This window comes from Panulirus ornatus, chromosome 28, assembly GCF_036320965.1.
Source record: "Panulirus ornatus isolate Po-2019 chromosome 28, ASM3632096v1, whole genome shotgun sequence".
NCBI lineage: Eukaryota > Metazoa > Arthropoda > Malacostraca > Decapoda > Palinuridae > Panulirus > Panulirus ornatus.
The window spans coordinates 18,482,434-18,506,890 of NC_092251.1; the positions used below are offsets into that span (position 1 = coordinate 18,482,434).

At 42.7% G+C, this 24,457-nt stretch overlaps 1 protein-coding gene across 2 annotated transcripts in view; it reads left to right on the forward strand.

Moving 5' to 3' along the window:
• The window catches only part of Hira (histone cell cycle regulator-like protein), a 539,085-nt gene that overhangs the window by 163,966 nt on the left and 350,662 nt on the right, over positions 1 to 24,457 (forward strand). For both annotated transcript variants that reach the window (XM_071678795.1, XM_071678796.1), the window contains exon 5: positions 11,559 to 11,719. In XM_071678795.1, the coding sequence (XP_071534896.1) occupies positions 11,559 to 11,719 (161 nt within the window). The remainder of the gene's footprint in view (positions 1 to 11,558; positions 11,720 to 24,457) is intronic.

Sequence of the window (24,457 nt, forward strand, 5' to 3'; positions counted from 1 at the left end):
GTGTGACAGGAAGGCCTCCTTTGACATGGGGAAATAGACTGGAAGAGCATTTGAGGGAGAGAAATGATGGGAAAATGCATGGAAATGTGTATGCATGGGAAGTGTGTAAGAACATGGCCATCCCCTTGACAGGAGTTATCAGAGGGAATGGGCATCAGAGATATGAATAGAATAGATACAGTAATGGAGAACTGTACTTCAGGAAAGCAACAGGCCCGTATTTGGTGGTTAGGAAGCAATGTTCCTTGGTGGGTAGTGAAGGCGGTATGCAGGGCCTTGCAGACAGTGATTATTTTGATGAATGATTCTTGAGTTAACATACTCTAATGTTTGAGTAATGTGGTGAGTGAAGTAGTTATGGTAGTGTTGACAGAATATAGCCTATGCTTACATTCAAAAGCGTACCAGTAACATCACCATAATGTTATTGAAACATTGCTATTTGAATTATTACCTGATAACTGTACTTAGGAAAACAGGCCTGTAGCTGGGGAGGAGGTAGTTTTCCTTTGCGGGAAGCAGTGTTCCTTGACAGGTTGTGAAAGTATCACGCACCATTCCACAGACAGCAAGTTTTGCCAAAGTACAACTGTATTTTTGGTTTAGGTATAATATCTGTATTATCTTTCTGTTCTGGCATCCCAAAAGTGTCTATAGTAAAAATTTAAGGTTTTGTTTGGTGACCACCAGCAAATGATGTAACATTTAGTTTATCAACCATGCTTACCCATGCAGTTAAGGATATTGTACTTCCACCATAATACGGATAAGGTATGATCACTGTTTCATCCATAATGGCAATACAGGTGTATATTTTATCTATAACTGCATTAGGAAGTTTGTTCTTCTGAATGACACTTGCCACAGCCCACAAAAAATTCTGAATATGGGCCCATAAGATTATAACACACTGTATGTAAAAGTTGCAACTGGTATGGTTTGCTTACAATTGTAAATGGTTTACTCTGGTTGTGTCTGAGTTTTATCATTTGATTAGTAGTCAGCTCTCAGTCACTTCAGTGTTCTTGTGCCTCTGAAAACTCAGGTTGACTGTTCTATGAGATATTTAATAAATGAAGGATATTTTGGCAGAAATTCTTAAATTGATGGTCAGTAGAGATTGCTGATACTTGAGAATGTAGAATACCTTACTTTGAATCACATTGATTCTGAACTTCCTCCTTTCACACACTATCTTCTTCAGTTTCTCACATGTGTGCCGCCAGAACCATCTCATTTGTAAAGAGCAACTGACTCATCTACACCCCAACCTGCAACTGATTGCATCCCCATCTGTTCCTTCAGAACCACCTCACGTATCTCACGCACCACTCATCCATAAACAGGTTAAACAGGTTAAACAGTAATGTCTCATGACATCACTCACCCTTGCTGTAGACCCACCATCATCTGGAAACACTCACCCTCCTCTTCTGCTCTCACACATGCCTTACCTTACCTTCTTGATGAAAGCACGTAACTGCTTTTGATAGCTTTCTTCCTATGCCATATATTTATAACATCACCTACAAAGCATCTGTATGAATCCTCCCATACATTCTCTCCAGATCCACAAATGCCACATACAAATCTTTCTGTTTCTCTTCAGTATTTCTTACACATATTCAAAGTAAACACCAGATCTTCATGTCCTCTTCCATTCCTGAAGCCACATTGTTCCTCCTCATTCCAATACTCTCAGTCACCAATGTCCCTTGCAACTATCAGTTACGCACAGCATGCTTTTACTTCTGTAATTCGAGCAATTGCTTTTTAACCCCTTGTCTTTATACATTGGCACTATATGGTTATTCTGCCAATCATCAGGCATCTCACCTTATGTTTTGCAGAGTGTTTGATAGGCTTTCGGTAGGTGTTAGGAAAAACAGCGAAGTGTTGAAGAAACTAGATGTTAGGATGAAAGGGTGGAAAGAGGAAGCTGGGTTCTTGGTGGTGAAATCAGTCGCGATACAAAAAACAGACACAAGTCTAAGGTAGATAGCATAGATAGTAGGATAGCAACCGTTGGGATGAAGTTGGAAGATACTTCCACCTTCCATCTTGTGACAAAAACTTGTTGCCGCATTACCGAACAACCTACTAGCAATGAACTCTCCACTTACAATAGGTTTAGCATACTATACAAAAGGTGGAGGGAATAAGGAAAAGGGGGAAACCAGATTGGAGGTGGAAGGGCGGAGTGTAAAAGATTTTGAGCAATCAGGGCCTGAACATGCAGGAGGGTGAGAGGTGTGCAAGGAATAGTGAATTGGAATGATGTGGTATACTGGGGTCAAGGTGCTCTCAGTAGTCTGAAGCAGGGCATATGAAATGTCTGGGTCTGGGGTAAATCATGGAAAGGTCTGTGGGCCCCGGATGTGGACAGGGAGCTGTGGTTTCGGTGCATTACACATGATAGCTAGAGACTGAACGAATGTGGCCTTTTTTGTCGGTTTTCCTGGCGCAAACATAACTATTTCTGTTCTCGAAGATAACATTCTCTCCTTCCGGACATTCTTCACTGCTCCCAGAACTGACTCATTTCTGCTTCCATGGTTCCACTCGCTGCTAAGTCCACTACTAGATATCTGAAACACTTCATTTCCTCCAGTTTTTCTCCATTTAAACTTACATCCTAATTAACTTGTCCCTCAACCCTATTCACGTTTACTCTCAACTTTCTCTTTTCACACACTTTTCCAAACTCAGTCACCAACTTCTACAGTTTCTCACTTAGATCAGCCACCAGTGCTCTATCATCGGCAAACAACAACTGACTCTCATCCCCAGGAGACTGCATACTGGCCCTTCTCTCCAAAACTCTTGCATTTACCTCCCTAGCCACCCCATCCATAAACAAATTAAACAACTATTGGAACATCACATGACCCTGCCACAGACTGACGGTCACTGGGAACCAATCACTTCTCCTCTCTTCCTACTTGTAGACTTGCGTTACATCCTTGGTAAAAACATTCCACTGCTTCTGGCAGCTTACCTCCCACATCATATACTCTTAAGACCTTCCACAAAGCATCTCTGTCAACCCTATCCTATGCCTTTTCCAGATCCATAAATGCTACATACAGATCCATCTGTTTTTCTAAGTATTTCTCACACACATTCTTTAGCAGTGGATGGAACCCTGGAAGTGGAAGTGAGTCACAGGGTGGGGAGGAGGCGAAGGTTCTGGGAGCGTTGAAGAATGTGTGGAAGGCTCCCGAAGGGCAAAAATGGGTATGTTTTAAGGAATAGTGGTTCCAACAATGTTATATTGTTGTGAGGAATGGACTATAAATAGAGTTGTGTGGAGGAGGATGGATGTGTTGTAAATGAAATGTTTGAGGACAATATTTGGTGTGAGGTGGTTTGATCGATTAAGTAATGGAAAGGTAAGAGAGATGTGTGGTAATAAAAAGAGTGTGGTTGAAGAACAGAAGAGGGTGTATTGAAATGGTTTGGTCACATGGAGAGAATGAGTGAGGAAAGATTGACATAGAGGATATATGTGTCAGAGGTGGAGGGAAAGAGAAGTGGGAGACAAATTGGAGGTGGAAGGATGGAGTGAAAAAGATTTTGAGCGATCGGGGCCTGAACATGCCGGAAGGTGAAAGGCATGCAAGAAATAGAGTGAATTGGAACGATGTGGTATACTGTGGTCGACATGCCGTCAGTGGATTGAACCAGGGCATGTGAAGCATCTGGGGTAAACCGTGGAAAGTTTTGTGGGGCCTAGATGTGGAAAGGGAGCTGTGGTTTTGGTACATCACACATTACGGCTAGAGACTGAGTGTGAACGAATGTGGCCTTTGTTGTCTTTTCCTAGTGCTACCTCGCACACACACTGGGGGAGGGAGGGCTGGCATTTCATGTGTGGCGGGGTGGCGACGGGAATGGATGAAGGCAGCAAGTATGAATATATGCATGTGTTGTCTTTTCCTGGCGCTGCCTCGCGCACATGAGGGGGGAGGGGGATGTTATTCCGTGTGTGGCGGGGTGGCGATGGAGGTGAGTAGGGGCAGACAGTGTGAATTGTGTGCATGTGTGTATATGTGTGTGTTTGTGTATGTATATATGTGTGTACGTTGGGATGTGTGGGTGTGTTTGTTTGCGTGTGTGGACGTGTGTGTGTGCATGTGTGTGGGGGTGGGTTGGGCTATTTCTTTCGTCTGTTTCCTTGCGCTACCTCGCAGGCATGGGAGACAGCGGCAAAAAAAAAAGTATATATGTATATATCTGTGTATGTATATGTATATATAAGTTGAAATGTATAGCTATGCATATGTGCGTGTGTGGTTGTCTATGTATATACATGTGTATGTGGGTGGGTTGGGCCATTCTTTCGTCTGTTTCTTTGCACTACCTCACTAACGTGGGAGACAGCGACAAAGTATGATAATCAAATAAATAATAATAGCAAGAGGTGAAAAGAGGGCAAATGAGAGTTGGGGTGAGAGAGTATCATTAAATTTTAGGGAGAATAAAAAGATGTTCTGGAAGGAGGTAAATAAAGTGCATAAGACAAGGGAGCAAATGGGAACTTCAGTGAAGGGCGCAAATGGGGAGGTGATAACAAGTAGTGGTGATGTGAGAAGGAGATGGAGTGAGTATTTTGAAGGTTTGTTGAATGTGTTTGATGATAGAGTGGCAGATATAGGGTGTTTTGGTCGAGGTGGTGTGCAAAGTGAGAGGGTTAGGGAAAATGATTTGGTAAACAGAGAAGAGGTAGTAAAAGCTTTGCGGAAGATGAAAGCCGGCAAGGCAGCAGGTTTGGATGGTATTGCAGTGGAATTTATTAAAAAGGGGGGTGACTGTATTGTTGACTGGTTGGTAAGGTTATTTAATGTATGTATGACTCATAGTGAGGTGCCTGAGGATTGGCGGAATGCATGCATAGTGCCATTGTACAAGGGCAAAGGGGATAAGAGTGAGTGCTCAAATTACAGAGGTATAAGTTTGTTGACTATTCCTGGTAAATTGTATGGGAGGGTATTGATTGAGAGGGTGAAGGCATGTACAGAGCATCAGATTGGGGAAGAGCAGTGTGGTTTCAGAAGTGGTAGAGGATGTGTGGATCAGGTGTTTGCTTTGAAGAATGTATGTGAGAAATACTTAGAAAAGCAAATGGATTTGTGTGTAGCATTTATGGATCTGGAGAAGGCATATGATAGAGTTGATAGAGATGCTCTGTGGAAGGTATTAAGAATATATGGTGTGGAAGGCAAGTTGTTAGAAGCGGTGAAAAGTTTTTATCGAGGTTGTAAGGCATGTGTACGTGTAGGAAGAGAGGAAAGTGATTGGTTCTCAGTGAATGTAGGTTTGCGGCAGGGGTGTGTGATGTTTCCATGGTTGTTTAATTTGTTTATGGATGGGGTTGTTAGGGAGGTGAATGCAAGAGTTTTGGAAAGAGGGGCAAGTATGAAGTCTGTTGGGGATGAGAGAGCTTGGGAAGTGAGTCAGTTGTTGTTCGCTGATGATACAGCGCTGGTGCTGATTCATGTGAGAAACTGCAGAAGCTGGTGACTGAGTTTGGTCAAGTGTGTGAAAGAAGAAAGTTAAGAGTGAATGTGAGTAAGAGCAAGGTTATTAGGTACAGTAGGGTTGGGGGTCAAGTCAATTGGGAGGTAAGTTTGAGTGGAGAAAAACTGGAGGAAGTGAAGTGTTTTAGATATCTGGGAGTGGATCTGGCAGCGGATGGAACCATGGAAGCGGAAGTGGATCATAGGGTGGGGGAGGGGGCGAAAATTCTGGGAGCCTTGAAGAATGCGTGGAAGTCGAGAACATTATCTCGGAAAGCAAAAATGGGTATGTTTGAAGGAATAGTGGTTCCAACAATGTTGTATGGTTGCGAGGCATGGGCTATGGATAGAGTTGTGCGCAGGAGGATGGATGTGCTGGAAATGAGATGTTTGAGGACAATGTGTGGTGTGAGGTGGTTTGATCGAGTAAGTAACGTAAGGGTGAGAGAGATGTGTGGGAATAAAAAGAGCGTGGTTGAGAGAGCAGAAGAGGGTGTTTTGAAATGGTTTGGGCACATGGAGAGAATGAGTGAGGAAAGATTGACCAAGAGGATATATGTGTCGGAGGTGGAGGGAACGAGGAGAAGTGGGAGACCAAATTGGAGGTGGAAAGATGGAGTGAAAAAGATTTTGTGTGATCGGGGCCTGAACATGCAGGAGGGTGAAAGGAGGGCAAAGAATAGAGTGAATTGGATCGATGTGGTATACCGGGGTTGACGTGCTGTCAGTGGGTTGAATCAGGGCATGTGAAGCGTCTGGGTTACGTAAACCATGGAAAGCTGTGTAGGTATGTATATTTGCGTGTGTGGACGTATGTATATACATGAGTATGGGGATGGGTTGGGCCATTTCTTTAGTCTGTTTCCTTGCGCTACCTCGCAAACGCAGGAGACAGCGACAAAGCAAAAAAAAAAAAAGAAAAAAAAATTTTTTATTATACTTTGTCACTGTCTCCCGCATTGATGAATTTTGTAGGGAAGTAGTGCAAAAGACTCTGAGATGTATAAAAGAAAGAGGCAGAAGGTCAAGAGAAACGTGCAAGAGGTGAAAAAGAGAGCAATTTGGTCTCCCGCTTTTCCTTGCTCCCTCTACCTCTGTCACATATATCATCTTTGTCAATCTTTCCTCAATTAGTCTCTCCGTGCGACCAAAACATTTCAACACATCCTCTTCTGCTCTCTTAACCACACTCTTTTTATTATTACACATCTTTCTTACCCTTTCATTACTTAATCAAACCACCTCACACCACATATTGTCCTCAGACATTTCATTTCCAACACATCTCCCCTCCCCACAGCCCATGCCTCGCACCCATACGACATTGTTGGAACCACTATTCCTTCAAACATACCCATTTTTGCTATCCGAGATAACGTTTTCAACTTCCAAACATTCTTCAATGCTCCCAGAGCCTTCGCCCCCTCCCCAACCCTCCGACTCACTCCCAGATATCTAAAACACTTCATTTCCTCCAGTTTTTCTCCATTCAAACTTACCTCCCAATTAACTTGACCCTCAACCCTACTGAACCTGATAACTGGGCTCTTATTCACATTTACTCTCAACTTTCTCTGTTCACACACTGCATCACCAACCTCTGTAGTTTCTCACCTGAATCAGCCACTAGCACTGTATCATCAGCGAACAACAACTGACTCACTTCCCAAGCAGACTGCATACTTGCCCCTCTCTCCAAAACTCTTGCATTTACCTCCCTAACCACCCCATCCATAAAGAAATTAAAAACTATGGAGATATCACACACCCCTGCTGCAAACTGACATTCACTGGGAACCAATCCGTTTCCTCTCTTCCTACTCGTACACGTCGAACATCTTTGGTAAAAACTTCACTGCTTCCAGCAATTTACCTCCCACACCATATGCTCTTAAAGCCTTCCAGAAAGCATTTCTATCAACCCCTCTCGTATGCATTCTCCAGATCCTTAAATGCTACATACAAATCCATCTGTTTTTCTAAGTATTTCTCACATACATTCTTCAAAGCAAACACCTGATCCACACATCCTGTACCACTTCTGAAACCACACTGCTCTTTCCCAATCTGCTGCTATGTACATTCTTTTACCCTCTCAATCAATACCCTCCCATATGATTTCCCAGGAATAATAAGAGAGAGAGAGAGAGAGAGAGAGAGAGAGAGAGAGAGAGAGAGAGAGAGAGAGAGAGAGAGAGAGAGAGTTAATGAGATGGATTTGATTAGGGCATTTTTTTTGCCTGTGCCATTTCAGGAAATATTAAAAACTTTAGAACAAGAGAACAGTTAGGGGTTAAGGAAGGTGTAAAGAGGATATGGAGTGATTTGAAGGACTTTTGAATGTGTTCGATTATGTGATGGCAGATATATAGTGTTTGGCTTATGAAACTGTCATGTGAAATAGTATGTTGAGAAGAGAAATGCTGAAAGTTTTGTATGAGATAAAGTGTGGTAAAGCTGCTGGAGTGGGTAGGGGTGCTGTTGAATTACTTTTGAAAGGGAGAGCATTGTTTCATCAGGATTTTCAGTTTATATAGGGTTGAAGGTTGAATATGTAATGACTGGGAGAATACCTCTTTAGTGGTGAAGGTGAAGAAAAGTGATGCTCGAATTATTTATTTATATATATTTTGCTTTGTCGCTGTCTCCTGTGTTAGCGAGGTAGCGCAAGGAAACAGACGAAAGAATGGCCCAACCCGCCCACATACACATGTATATACATACATGTCCACACACTCAAATATACATACCTATACATCTCAATGTACACATATATATACACACACAGACATATACATATATACACATGTACATAATTCATACTGTCTGCCTTTATTTGTTCCCATCGCTACCTCGCCACACATGGAATAACAACCCCCTCCCCCTCATGTGTGCGAGGTAGCGCTAGGAAAAGACACCAAAGGCCCCATTCGTTCACACTCAGTCTCTAGCTGTCGTGTAATAATGCACTGAAACCACAGCTCCCTTTCCACATCCAGGCCCCACAGAACTTTCCATGGTTTACCTCAGACGCTTCACATACCATGGTTCAGTCCATTGACAGCACGTCGACCCCGGTATACCACATCGTTCCAATTCACTCTATTCCTTGCACGCCTTTCACCCTCCTGCATGTTCAGGCCCCGATCACTCAAAATCTTTTTCACTCCATCTTTCCCCCTCCAATTTGGTCTCCCACTTCTCCTCGTTCCCTCCACCTCTGACACATATATCCTCTTGGTCAATCTTTCCTCACTCATTCTCTCCATGTGACCAAACCATTTCAAAACACCCTCTTCTGCTCTCTCAACCACACTCTCAACCATGCTTGAATTACAGAGGTATAAGTCTGTTGAGTGTACCTGGTAAGTTGTATGGGAGTGGTCATTGAAAGAGTGGTGTCATGCACAGGGCATCAGATGAGGGAGGAGCAGTGTGGCTGTAGGACTGGGATTTTCTTTTTAAGTAGTTATTGAGAAATGTGTATAGAAAGAGGAATTTTTTATTGTGTTCATGCATCTGGAGAAAGGATATGATAGGATTGAGAGAGATTCCTTTAGTAGATGGTAGGTATGAACATATGTTGTGGTTGAAAAGTTACTAGAAACAACGATGAGTTTTTATCAATGAAATAAGATGTGTGTGTGAGTAGGGTTTTAGGAGGGTGAGTGGTTCCAGGTGAAGATGGGTCTTATCTTTTTGTCTCTTTCTCTGATGCTTTTTTCCCTTTGAGAACTTCTTCACGGGGATAGAATGGGAAAAGAATTTCCATAACTGGTGAACTCCAATGCTGCTTTTTAGCCTTTTATGCCTCACCTTACCAGGCCACTGGCAGAGGGTAACTCTAGCATAGTGTTTTCAGAGGCTTCTGCCTAAATTCCTACTGACTATTTCTCATTAACACTCCACCCTATTGCTTCTATCAAATGCTCCCACCTAAGGATGCTTCCTGCAGTTTCTACCTAATGCTCCTGTTTAATGTTTGTACCTCCAATTCTATTTACTGCTCCTACCATTTTGCCAAAAGGCAAGGCTAGCACTTGGTGCTTACCACAAGGAAAGATTAGAGGTATGAAGAATGAGTTGTGTAAGTTGAGTGTCATTAAGTGTAACAAGGAGAGGTTTTGTATTTGTGGACAGTATGCCAGCAACTCACATGTGGATGAGGCAGAAAGGAAAGAGTTACCTGTGTCAGAGGAGTGCAGCTTGACAACCACTGAAATGCATTTACTAATTCCTGATACCCAGGCGGGTAGTGTTGATAATATACCTCCCTTGTCGATGGCTGCCTTTCACCTACTACTTGGGTCTGCATCAGTGATGTGTGATGTCGCCATGGCAGTTTAATTTCTTTATGGTTGGGATGGTGAGGGAGATAGATAAGGGTCTTGGAGAGGGAGGTGGGTTTTCAGTCTGTTGAGGTTGGGGTGCCAGTTGAATGCCTAATGAAGTCTTTAGGGGTCTTCACCCTCACTGCCTGGGCTGTGCTTCTGCTGTTGGATTGGGTTGTTGGTTGACCAAACTGCTGGTAAGTTTTAGCCAGCAGGCCCACATAACCCTCACAGTCTGGCTGGTCTGGCACACTTTGTAGGTTTTTGCCCAGTGCATGCTTTAACCTTTTATTGTGCATCCCATGCTGTTTCTGATGTTAGCTGGCAAAGTGTTGAAGAGTCTTGGAGCTCAGATGTTTAAGGTACTCTCTCTTTTTGTGCATATTGCCCTGTAGCTTTCAAAGTTTTCCATACCTGTCATGTCAATAAGATGCTATTTCAAAAGTAGGTTGGGAACCATACCTTCTAGGATTTTCTAGGTATAGATGATGATATACTTCTCCCATCTGGCTCTTGGATGCATAGCCTCAGAGAATTCAACTGTTTCTACTTATTTAGTAACATTACCACATTAGAATGGGCTGTATTCCTGCATATTTTGAAACTTTACCAAATTGAAATGGGCTGTGAAAGATCCCTGAACACTTTTTAATTCCACAATTTTGCCGGCTATGTAGGGTAATGTCAGAACACAGCAATATTCAGTTAGAAAATATTATTACTAGTTTTTCTTCCCCTGTCCTGAAGGTCTGCAGGATCCAGCCTACTGTCCTTTTGCATGATGCAACCATTGTTTTGTTGTGTTCACTGAAGATTAGGTTGTAAGACATTATTACCATAAGGTCGTTCACATTATTCAACTGGTTTTTGATAGTGTCAGTGTTTGTGTAGTATTCTGTATTGCTTTCGATTTCTTGATTTTCCCCATCTTGTAGTTGAAATTTGTCTCCAATGAATAGCATACTGTTCTTGGTTGCCCAGTTAAATGCTCAGTATACCTTACCTTGCCTTCCATTTATGAGTCAGTGTCTGTATCTTTCTGTAATTATGTCTCTGCTTGCTGTTTCATTTGCTGTTTGTGGATGACACAGCTCTGGTAGTATACTCGAGTGAAAAACTACAGGTAATGGAGTTTGAGTTTGGGAGAGTGTGCAAAAGGAGGATGTTGAAAGTTCATTTGAACAAAAGTACTGTATGTGAAGTCACACCTGGGAAAAAGAAAATATTATATACATTTGTGTTGCTTACCTGCCTGGCTCATCATGGTCCATATAAGTTGTGCCACACCAGGGAGTAGGAAAGAATACTACATTTGGTGTGTTTTCTTTATTTATGGGAATTTACATGTGTTTTGTAAGGAAACAAGTTGTACTGGGAGCATTATTTTCAGTTGAATTATATATTTTACAATTTGATAACGGGTGAGAGGTATTTATTCCCAAGAAAGTAGGGTTAAGAGGTTTCTCACCCCTGGGGATCTGAAAGCATCTCTCATGGCCCATGGAACACTGTCTCTGAGAGAAAGTTTTTCATGTCTCAAACTTACATTTTTCTCCTCTGTCCTTTACAGTTTATGCTGATATCATTTATGAATGATGCACATATTGATACACATGTAACTGGCATATAATCCTGTATGAGATTTTGTTTAACAGCATCCTCTTTAACTGTTTGAAAAAATTCCTGTTCCCAATTCTGAATTTTTCAGAACAAGTACGGGTTTTAAGAGGGCATTCTGGTTTAGTGAAGGGGGTGACATGGGATCCAGTTGGCCGTTACTTGACTTCTCAGGCAGATGATAAGAGTCTGCGCATATGGCGTACCACTGATTGGACTACGGAAGAAAAGATTGTTGACCCATTTACTGAGGTAAGTAGTACTATATTTGTGAAAAGAAGGGGAAATTTATTGTTTGCTAATTTAAAGGACACTGTGTGCAGTGTTTGATCTCTTAAGCTAATCAGGGTTTGTAGGATGTTATTAGGTTTAGGGATGGTTGCAGTCATTTTAAACTCTTTATATTCTTTGATTCACAATCACACTATGTAGAATTTATTATGCACAGCTGAACAGATAATGTTTGTAAGAACTAGCCTACCTGTAAGTTAACTTACATAAGGGAGCACATACATGATTACACAGGTGAAAGAGAAAACAAACTTCAGTGAGTATATATTTGCCAGAAACAGGTCTATATTTGTACTTTACTTGGAATGTGATTGGAAAATGAGAGGGAAAAAGGAGGTGCATAAGATTGTGACATAAAAAACAGTGTATACATTAATTTAAAACATTAGAATTATAAAGATAGTCAAGTCTTGAAATGGTCACAGCATTGAAATAGGATGAACTTACCGGTGATAACTTGATTTGTTACATGGGCATTAGGACATGTAGTTTTGATTATGGTACATAAAAGAGTTTTAGGAATGGCATTTGATTTGATATTCATATTATACGTAATTGGTGTCAATGGATTGAACCAGGTCATGTGAAGCGTTTGGGGTAAACCATGGAAAGGCCTGTGGAGCCTGGATTTGGAAAGGGAGCTGTGGTTTTGGTGCATTACACATGACAGCTAGAGACTGAATGTGAACAAATGTGGCCTTTTTTGTCCTTTACTGGTGCTACCTTGCTGGAATGGGGGGGGCGCTATTTTCGTGTGTGGCGGGGTGGTGATGGAAATGGATGGATGAAGGCAGCAGGTATGGATGTGTGCATGTGTATGTATGTATATGTCTCTATGTGTATGTATGTATATGTCTGTGTATGTATATGTTGAAATGTATAGGTATGTATATGTGCATGTGTGGGCGTTTATGTATATATATATATGTATTTGGGTGGGTTGGGCCATTTTTTCGACTGTTCCTTGCGCTAATGTGGGAGACTGCGATTTAGTATGATATATTTATTTATTTATTTATTATACTTTGTTGCTGTCTCCCGCATTAGTGAGGTAGTGCAAGAATCAGACAAAAGAATGGCCCAACCCACCCACATACGCATGTATATACGTACACGTCCATAAACGCATATTTACATACCTATACATCTCAACGTATACATATATATATACACACACATTCATATGCATATATACACATGTACATAATTCATACTGTCTGCCTTATTCATTCCCGTCACCACCTGCCACACATGAAGTGACAACCCCCTCCCCAAGCATGTGCGCATAGTAGCACTAGGAAAAAACAAAGGCCACATTCGTTCACACTCAGTCTCTAGCTGTCATGTATAATGCACCAAAACCACAGCTCCCTTTCCACATCCAGGCCCCACAAAACTTTCCATGGTTTACCCCAGACGCTTCACATGCCCTGGTTCAATTCATTGACAGCATGTCGACCCTGATATACCACATCGTTCCAATTCACTCTGTTTCTTGCACGCCTTTCACCCTCCTACATGTTCAGGCCTCGATCACTCAAAATCTTTTTCACTCCATCTTTCCACGTCCAGTTTGGTCTCCCACTTCTCCTCGCTCCCTCCACCTCTGACACATATATCCTCTTTGTCAGTTTCCTCACTCATTTTCTCCATGTGACCAAACCATTTCAACACACCCTCTTCTGCCCTCTCAACCACACTCTTTTTATTACCACACAACTCTCTTACCCTTTCATTACATACTCGATCAAACCACCTCACACCACATATTGTCCTCAAACATCTCATTTCCAGCACATCCACCTTCCTCCACACAACTCTATCTATAGCCCACGCCTTGCAACCATATAGCAATGTTGGAACCACTATTCCTTCAAACATACCCATTTTTGCTTTCCAAGACAATGTTCTCGACTTCCACACATTTTTCAACGCTCCCAAAACTTTCGCCCCCTCCCCCACCCTATGATTCACTTCCGCTTCCATGGTTCCATCCCCTGCCAAATCCACTCCCAAATATCTAAAACACTTCACTTCCTCCAGTTTTTCTCCTTTCAAACTTACCTCTCAATTGACTTGTCCCTCAACCCTACTGTACCTAATAACCTTGCTCTTATTCACATTTACTCTCGGCTTTTTTCTTTCACACACTTTACCAAACTCAGTCACCAGCTTCTGCAGTTTCTCACTCGAATCACCCACCAGCGCTGTATCATCAGCGAACAACAACTGACTCACTTCCCAAGCTTTCTCATCCACAACAGACTGCATACTTGCCCCTCTTTCCAAAACTCTTGCATTCACCTTCCTAACAACCCCTTCCATAAACAAATTAAACAACCATGGAGACATCACGCACCCATGCTGCAAACCAACATTCACTGAGAACCAGTCACTTTTCTCTCTTCCTACATGTACACATGCCTTACATCTTCGATGAAAACTTTTCACTGCTTCTAGCAACTTGCCTCCCACACCATATATTTTTGATACCTTCCACATAGCATCTCTATCAACTCTATCATATGCCTTCTCCAGATCCATAAATGATACATACAAATCTATTTGCTTTTCTAAGTATTTCTCACATACATTCTTCAAAGCAAATGCCTGATCCATGCATCCTCTACCACTTCTGAAACCACACTGCTCTTCTCCAATCTGATGCTCTGTACATGCCTTCATCCTCACAATCAATACCATGCCATATAATTTCCCAGGAATACTCAACAGACTTATACCTCTGTAATTTGAGCACTCACTTTTACCCCCTTTGCCTTTGTACAATGGCACTATGCAAGCATTCCACCAATCCTCAGGTACCTCACCATGAGTCATACATACATTAGATAACCTTACCAATGAGTCAACAATACAGTAACCCCCTTTTTAATAAATTCCACTGCAATACCATCCAAACCCGCTACCTAGCTGGCTTTTATCTTCCGCAAAGCTTTTACTACCTCCTCTCTTTTTACCAAATCATTCTCCCTAACCCTCTCACTTTGCACAAAACCACCTCGACCAAAACACCCTATATCTGCCACTCTATCATCAAATACATTCAACAAACCTTCAAAATACTCACTCCATCTCCTTCTCACATCACCACTACTTGTTATCACCTCTCCATTAACCCCCTTCACTAATGTTCCCATTTGTTCCTTTGTCTTACGCACTTTATTTACCTCCTTCCAAAACATCTTTTTATTTTCCCTAAAATTTAATGATACTCTCTCACCCCAACTCTCATTTGCCCCCCTTTTCACCTCCGGCACCTTTCTCTTGACCTCCTGCCTCTTTCTTTTATACACCTCCCAGTCATTTGCATTTTTTCCCTGCAAAAATTTTCCAAATGCCTCTCTCTTATCTTTCACCAATAATCTTACTTCTTCATCCCACCACTCACTACCCTTTCTAATCTGCCCACCTCCCACGCTTCTCATGCTACAAGCATCTTTTGCGCAAGCCATCACTGCTTACCTAAATACATCCCATTCCTCCCCCATTCTCCTTATGTCCTTTGTTCTCATCTTTTTCCATTCTGTGCTCAGTCTCTCCTGGTACTTCCTCACACAAGTCTCCTTTGCAAGCTCACTTACTCTCACCACTCTCTTCACCCCAACATTCTCTCTTCTTTTCTGAAAACCCATACAAATCTTCATTTTCGCCTCCACAAGATAATGATCAGACATCCCTCCAGTTGCACCTCTCAGCACATTAGCATCCAAAAGTCTCTCTTTCATGCACCTATCAATTAACATGTAATCCAATAACGCTCTCTGGCCATCTCTCCTACTTACATACGTATACTTATATCTCTCTTTTTAAACCAGGTATTCCCGATCACCAGTCCTTTTTCAGCACATAAATCTACAAGCTCTTCACCATTTCCATTTACAACACTGAACACCCCATATACACCAATTATTCCCTCAACTGCCACATTACTCATCTTTGCATTCAAATCACCCATCACTATAACCCGGTCTCGTGCTTCAAAACTATTTGCACACTGACTCATCTGCTCCCAAAACACTTGCCTCTCATGAGCTTTCTTATGCCCAAGTGCATATGCACCAATAATCACCCATCTCTCTCCATCCACTTTCAGTTTTACCCATATCAATCTAGAGTTTACTTTCGTACACTCTATCACATACTCCCACAACTCCTGTTTCAGGAGTAGTGCTACTCCTTCCCTTGCTCTTGTCCTCTTGCTAGCCCCTGACTTTACTCCCAAGACATTCCCAAACCACTCTTCCCCATTACCCTTGAGCTTCGTTTCACTCAAGAGCCAAAACATCCAGGTTCCTTTCCTCAAACATACTACCTATCTCTCCTTTTTTCTCATCTTGGTTACATCCACACACATTTAGACACCCCAATCTGAGCCTTCGAGGAGGATGAGCACTCCCGGCGTGGCTCCTTTTTCTGCTTCCCCTTTTAGAAAGTTAAAATACAAGGAGGGGAGGGTTTTCTAGTCCCCTGCTCCCTTCCCCTTTAGTCGCCTTCTATGGCACGTAGCATGTAGCATATATGGATCTGGAGAAGGCATATGATAGAGTTGATAGAGATGTTTATGGAAGGTATTAAGAGTATATGGTATGGGAGGCAAGTTGCTAGAAGCACTGAAAAGTTATTATCAAGGATGTAAGGCATGTGTATGAGCAGAAACAGAGGAAAGTGATTGGTTCCTAGTGAATGTTGGTTTGTGGCAGGGGTGCGTGATGTCTTCATTGTTGTTTAATTTGTTTATGGATGGGTTTGTTAAGGAGGTGAATGCAAGAGTTTTAGAGAGAGGGGCGAGTATGCCGTCTGTTGTGAACGAGAGGGTTTGAGAAGTAAGTCAGTTGTTGTTCGCTGATGATACAGCGCTGGTGCTGCTTCTGGTGAGAAAAATGCAGAAGCTGGTGACTGATTTTGGTAAAGTGTATGGAATAAGAAAGCTCAGAGTAAATGTGAATAAGAGCAATGTTATTAGGTACATTTCAATGGAGAAAAACTGGAGGAAGTGAAGTGTTTTAGATATCTGGAAGTGGATTTAGCAGCAGATGGAACCGTGGAAGCAGAAGTGAGTCACAGGGTGGGGGTGGGGGTGAAGGATCTGGGAATGTTGAAGAATGTATGAAAGGCGAGAACATTATCTTGAAGAGCAAAAACGGGTATTTTTGAAGGAATAGTGGTTCCAACAATGTTATATGGTTGCGAGGCATGGGCTGTAGAGAGGGTTGTGCAGAGGAGGGTGGATATGCTGAAAATGAAATATTTTAGGACAATATGTGGTGTGAAGTGGTTTAATCGAGTAGTAATGAAAGGGTAAGAGAGATGTGTGGTAATAAAAAGAGTGTGGTTGAGAGAGCAGAAGAGGGTGTCTTGAAATGGCTTGGTCACATGAAGAGAATGAGTGAGGAAAGATTGACAAAGAGGATATATGTGTCAGAGGTGGAGGGAACAAGGAGAAGTGGGAGACCAAATTGGAGGTGGAAAGATGGAGTGAAAAAGATTTTGAGTGATTGGGACCTGAACATGCAGGAGTGTGAAAGGCATGCAAGGAATAGGGTGAATTGGAACAATGTGGTATACTGAGGTGAACATACTGTCAATGGATTGAACCTGGACATGTGAAGCATCTGGGGTAAACCATGGAAAGTTCTGTGGGGCCTGGATGTGGAAAGGGAGCTGTGTTTTAGGAGCATTACACATGACAGCTAGATACTGAGTGTGCACGAATGTGGCCTTTGTTGTCTTTTCCAAGCGGTACCCCATGTGTGCACAAGGGGAGGGGGTGCCATTTCATGTGTGGCAGGGTGGTGATTGGAATGGCTGAGGGCAGCAAGTATGAATATGTACATGTGTATATGTCTGTGTATGTATGTGTATTTATATGTTGAAATATGTAGGTATGTATACGTGCATGTGTGGGTGTTTATGTATATACATGTGTATGTTGGTGGGTTGGGCCATTCTTTCATCTGTTTCCTTATGCTACCTCACTAATATGGGAGACTGTGACAAAGTATAGTAAATAAATAAATAACTTATGGGGATAGGGGTGAAAGAATACTTCCCACGTATTCCTCGCGTGTCGTAGAAAGCGACTAGAGGGGACGGGAGCGGGGGGCCGGAAATCCTCCCCTCCTTGTATTAACTTTCTAAAATGGGAAACAGAAGAAGGAGTCACGCGGGGAGTGCTCATCCTCCTCGAAGGCTCAGAGTGGGGTGCCTAAATGTGTGTGGATGTAACCAAGATGTGAAAAAAGGAGAGATAGGTAGTATGTTTGAGGAAAGGAACCTGGATGTTTTGGCTCTGAGTGAAACGAAGCTCAAGGGTAAAGGGGAAGAGTGGTTTGGAAATGTCTGGGGAGTGAAGTCAGGGGTTAGTGAGAGGACAAGAGCAAGGGAAGGAGTAGCAATACTCCTGAAACAGGAGTTGTGGGAGTATGTCATAGAATGTAAGAAAGTAAATTCTCGATTAATATGGGTAAAATTGAAAGTTGATGGAGAGAGGTGGGTGATTATTGGTGCATATGCACCTGGGCATGAGAAGAAAGATCATGAGAGGCAAGTGTTTTGGGAGCAGCTAAATGAGTGTGTTAGCGGTTTTGATGCACGAGACCGGGTTATAGTGATGGGTGATTTGAATGCAAAGGTGAGTAATGTGGCAGTTGAGGGAATAATTGGTATGCATGGGGTGTTCAGTGTTGTAAATGGAAATGGTGAAGAGCTTGTAGATTTATGTGCTGAAAAAGGACTGATGATTGGGAATACCTGGTTTAAAAAGCGAGATATACATAAGTATACTTAAGTAAGTAGGAGAGATGGCCAGAGAGCGTTATTGGATTACGTGTTAATGGACAGGCGTGCGAAAGAGAGACTTTTGGATGTCAATGTGCTGAGAGGTGCAACTGGAGGGATGTCTGATCATTATCTTGTGGAGGCTAAGGTGAAGATTAGTATGGGTTTTCAGAAAAGAAGAGTGAATGTTGGGGTGAAGAAGGTGGTGAGAGTAAGTGAGCTTGGGAAGGAGACCTGTGTGAAGAAGTATCAGGAGAGACTGTGTACAGAATGGAAAAAGGTGAGAACAATGGAAGTAAGGGGAGTGGGGGAGGAATGGGATGTATTTAGGGAATCAGTGATGGATTGCGCAAAAGATGCTTGTGGCATGAGAAGAGTGGGAGGTGGGCTGTTTAGAAAGGGTAGTGAGTGGTGGGATGAAGAAGTAAGAGTATTAGTGAAAGAGAAGAGAGAGGCATTTGGACAATTTTTGCAGGGAAAAAATGCAATTGAGTGGGAGAAGTATAAAAGAAAGAGACAGGAGGTCAAGAGAAAGGTGCAAGAGGTGAAAAAAAGGGCAAATGAGAGTTGGGGTGAGAGACTATCAGTAAATTTTAGGGAGAATAAAAAGATGTTCTGGAAGGAGGTAAATAGGGTGCGTAAGACAAGGGAGCAAATGGGAACTTCAGTAAAGGGCGTAAATGGGGAGGTGATAACAAGTAGTGGTGATGTGAGAAGGAGATGGAATGAGTATTTTGAAGGTTTGTTGAATGTGTCTGATGACAGAGTGGCAGATATAGGGTGTTTGGGTCGAGGTGGTGTGCAAAGTGAGAGGGTTAGGGAAAATGATTTGGTAAACAGAGAAGAGGTAGTAAAAGCTTTGCGGAAGATGAAAGCCGGCAAGGCAGCAGGTTTGGATGGTATTGCAGTGGAATTTATTAAAAAAGGGGGTGACTGTATTGTTGACTGGTTGGTAAGGTTATTTATTGTATGTATGACTCATGGTGAGGTGCCTGAGGATTGGCGGAATGCTTGCATAGTGCCATTGTACAAAGGCAAAGGGGATAAGAGTGAGTGCTCAAATTACAGAGGTATAAGTTTGTTGAGAATTCCTGGTAAATTATATGGGAGGGTATTGATTGAGAGGGTGAAGGCATGTACAGAGCATCAGATTGGGGAAGAGCAGTGTGGTTTCAGAAGTGGTAGAGGATGTGTGGATCAGGTGTTTGCTTTGAAGAATGTATGTGAGAAATACTTAGAAAAGCAAATGGATTTGTATGTAGCATTTATGGATCTGGAGAAGGCATATGATAGAGTTGATAGAGATGCTCTGTGGAAGGTATTAAGAATATATGGTGTGGGAGGCAAGTTGTTAGAAGCAGTGAAAAGTTTTTATCGAGGATGTAAGGCATGTGTACGTGTAGGAAGAGAGGAAAGTGATTGGTTCTCAGTGAATGTAGGTTTGCGGCAGGGGTGTGTGATGTCTCCATGGTTGTTTAATTTGTTTATGGATGGGGTTGTTAGGGAGGTAAATGCAAGAGTTTTGGAAAGAGGGGCAAGTATGAAGTCTGTTGGGGATGAGAGAGCTTGGGAAGTGAGTCAGTTGTTGTTCGCTGATGATACAGCGCTGGTGGCGGATTCATGTGAGAAACTGCAGAAGCTGGTGACGGAGTTTGGTAAAGTGTGTGGAAGAAGAAAGTTAAGAGTAAATGTCAATAAGAGCAAGGTTATTAGGTACAGTAGGGTTGAGGGTCAAGTCAATTGGGAGGTGAGTTTGAATGGTGAGAGGCTGGAGGAAGTGAAGTGTTTTAGATATCTGGGAGTGGATCTGTCAGCGGATGGAACCATGGAAGCGGAAGTGGATCATAGGGTGGGGGAGGGGGCGAAAATTTTGGGAGCCTTGAAAAATGTGTGGAAGTCGAGAACATTATCCCGGAAAGCAAAAATGGGTATGTTTGAAGGAATAGTAGTTCCAACAATGTTGTATGGTTGCGAGGCGTGGGCTATGGATAGAGTTGTGCGCAGGAGGATGGATGTGCTGGAAATGAGATGTTTGAGGACAATGTGTGGTGTGAGGTGGTTTGATCGAGTAAGTAACGTAAGGGTAAGAGAGATGTGTGGAAATAAAAAGAGCGTGGTTGAGAGAGCAGAAGAGGGTGTTTTGAAATGGTTTGGGCACATGGAGAGAATGAGTGAGGAAAGATTGACCAAGAGGATATATGTGTGGGAGGTGGAGGGAACGAGGAGAAGAGGGAGACCAAATTGGAGGTGGAAAGATGGAGTGAAAAGGATTTTGTGTGATCGGGGCCTGAACATGCAGGAGGGTGAAAGGAGGGCAAGGAATAGAGTGAATTGGAGCGATGTGGTATACAGGGGTTGACGTGCTGTCAGTGGATTGAATCAAGGCATGTGAAGCGTCTGGGGTAAACCATGGAAAGCTGTGTAGGTATGTATATTTGCGTGTGTGGACGTGTGTATGTACATGTGTATGGGGGGGGTTGGGCCATTTCTTTCGTCTGTTTCCTTGCACTACCTCGCAAACGCGGGAGACAGCGACAAAGTATAAAAAAAAAAAAAAAAAAAAAAAAAACTTATGTAAGTAGGAGAGATGGCCAGAGAGCGTTATTGGATTACGTGTTAATTGATAGGCGCATGAAAGAGACTTTTGGATGTTAATGTGCTGAGAGGGGCAACTGGAGGGATGTCTGACCATTATCTTATGGATTGTGGAGGCAAAGGTGAAGATTTGTAGAGGTTTTCAGAAAAGAAGAGAAAATGTTGGGGTAAAGAGAGTGGTGAGAGTAAGTGAGCTTGGGAAGGAGACTTGCATGAGGAAGTACCAGGATAGACTGAGTGCATATTGGAAAAAGGTGAGAGCAAAGGACATAAGGGGAGTGGGGGAGGAATGGGATGTATTTAGGGAAGTAGTGATGGCTTGTGCAAATGATGCCTGTCGTATGAGAAAGGTGGGAGGTGGGCAGATGAGAAAGAGAAGTGAGTGGTTGGATGAGGAAGTAAGATTGTTAGTGAAATAGGAGAGAGAGGCATTTGGAGGATTTTTGCAGGGAAATAGTACAAATGACTGGGAGATGTATAAAAAAAGATGCAGGAGGTCAAGAGAAAGGTGCAAGAGGTTAAAAAAAGAGGACAAATGAGAGTTGGGGTGAGTTTATTGTTAAATTTTAGAGAGAATAAAAAGATGTTTTGGAAGGAGGTAAATAGAGTGCGTAAGACATGAGAACAAATGGGAGCATTGGTGAAGGGTGCTAATGGGGACGTAATAACAAGTAGTGGTTAAGTGAGAAAGAGATGGAGTGAGTATTTTGAAATTTTGCTGAATGTGTTTGATGATAGAGTGGCAGATATAGGGTGTTTTGGTGGGGGTGGTGTGCGAAGTGAGAGGGTCAGGGAGAATGGTTTGGTAAACAGAGAAGAGGTGGTGAAAGCTTTTCGGAAGATGGAAGCCAGCAAGACGGTGGGTTTGGATGGCACTGCAGTGGAATGTATTGAAAAATGGGGGTGACTGTTTTTTTGACTGGTTGGTGAGGATATTCAGTATATGTATGGTTCATTGTGAAGTGCCTGAGGATTAGTGGAATGCATGCATAGTGCCATCGTATAAAGGTATAGGGGATAAAGGTGAGTGTTTAAATTACAGAGGTATAAGTTTGTTGAGTATTCCTGGGAAATTATATGGGAGGGTATTGATTGAGAGGGTGAAGGCATGTACAGAGCATCAGATTTGGGAAGAGCAGTGTGGTTTCAGAAGTGGTAGAGGATGTGTGGATCAGGTGTTTGCTTTGAAGAATGTATGTGAGAAGTACTTAGAAAAACAAATGGATTTGTATGTTAGCATTTATGGATCTGGAGAAGGCATATAGTAGAGTTGATAGAGATGCTCTGTGGAAGCTATTAAGCGTATATGATGTGGGAGGTAAGTTGCTAGAAGCGGTGAAAAGTTTTTATCGATGATGTAAGGTGAGTCTGCAAGTAGGGAGAGAGAAAAGTGATTGGTTCCCATTGAATGTTGGTTTCCGGCAGGGGTGCGTGATGTCTCCATGGTCTTTTGATTTGTTTATGGATGGGGTTGTTAGGGAGGTGAATGCAAGAGTTTTGAAGAGGGGCAATTATGCAGTCTGTTGTGGATGAGAGGGCTTGGGAAGTGAGTCATTTGTTGTTTGATGAGGATACAGTGCTGTTGGCTGATTCGGGTGAGAAACTGCAGAAGCTGGTGACTGAGTTTGGTAAAGTGTGTGAAAGACGAAAGGTGAGAGTAAATGTGAATAAGAGCTAGGTTATTAGGTTCAGTAGGGTTGAGGGACAAGGCAATTGGGAGGTAAGTTTGAATGGAGAAAAACTGGAGTAAGTGAAGTGTTTTAGATATCTGGGAGTGGATTAGCAGCGGACAAAACCATGGATGCAGAAGTGAGTCACAGGATGGGGGAGGGGGTGAAGGTTCAGGGAGCATTGAAGAATGTGTGGAAGGCTGAGAATGTTATCTTGGGGAGCAAAAATGGGTGTTTGAAGGAATAGTGGTTCTAACAATATTATATGGTTGCGAGGCATGGGCTATAGACAGGGTTCTGGGGAGGAGGGTGGATGTGTTGGAAATGAGATGTTTGAAGATAATATATGGTATGAGGTGGTTGAACAAGGAGAAGTGGGAGACCAAACTGGATGTAGAAGGATGGAGCGAAAAAGATTTTGAGTGATCGGTTCCTGAACATACAGGAGGGTGAAAGGAATTCAAGGAATAGAATGAATTGGAATGATGAGGTATTCCAGGGTCGACATACTGTCAATGGATTGAACCAGGGCTTGTGAAGCGCCTTGGGTAAACCACTGAAAGTTTTGTGGGGCCTGGATGTGGAAATGGAGTTGCGGTATCGGAGCATTGCACATGAGAGCTAGAGACTAAGTGTGAATGAATGTGACCTTTGTTGTGTTTTCCTAGTGCTGCCTTGCACGTGCGTGGGGGGAGGAAGGTGCAGGGTGGTGATGGGAATGGATTAAGGCAGCAAGTATGAATGTGCACATGTATATATATGTATGTATACATTGAAATGTATAGGTATGTATATGTGCGTGTGTGGGTGTGTATGTATATACATGCATATGTGGGTGGGTTGGGCCATTGTTTTGTCTGTTTCTCTGCGCTACCTCGTTAACGCGGGAGACTGTCAAAGTATAATAAATGAAATAACGATATGCATCTCACGCATTCCCTGTGTGTCGTAGAAGGCAACTAAAGGGGACGGGAGCGGGGGGCTAGAAACCTTCCCCTCCTTGTATTTCAACTTTCTAAAAGGGGAAACAGAAGAAGGAGCCTTGTGGGTAATGCTCATCCCCCTCGAAGGATGAGTTTGGGGTTTCTAAATGTAACCATGATGAGAAAAAAGGAGAGATAGGTAGTATGTTTCGGGAAAGGAACCTGAATGTTTTGGGTCTGAATAAAACGAAGCTCAGGGGTAAAGGGGAAGAGTGGTTCAGGAATGTCTTGGGAGTAAAGTCAGGGGTCGGTGAGAGGAAAGGAGCAAAGGAGTGAGTAGCACTACTCCTGAAGCAGGAGTGGTGGGAGTATGTGATGGGGTGTAAGAAAGTGAACTAGATTGATATGAGTACAACTGAAAGTGGATGGAGAGAGATGGGCGATTATTGGTGCTTACGCACATAATCATGATAAGAAAGATCATGAGAGGCAAATGTTTTGGGAGCAGCTGAGTGAGTGTATTAGCAGCTTTGATGCATGAGATCAGGTAATAGTGATGGGTGATTTGAATGCAAAGGTGAGTAATGTGGCAGTTGAGGGTATGATTGGTGGACATGGGGTATTCAGTGTTGTAAATGGAAATAGTGAAGAGCTTGTAGGTTTGTGTGCTGAAAAAGGACTGGTGATTGGGAATACCTGGTTTAAAATGAGAG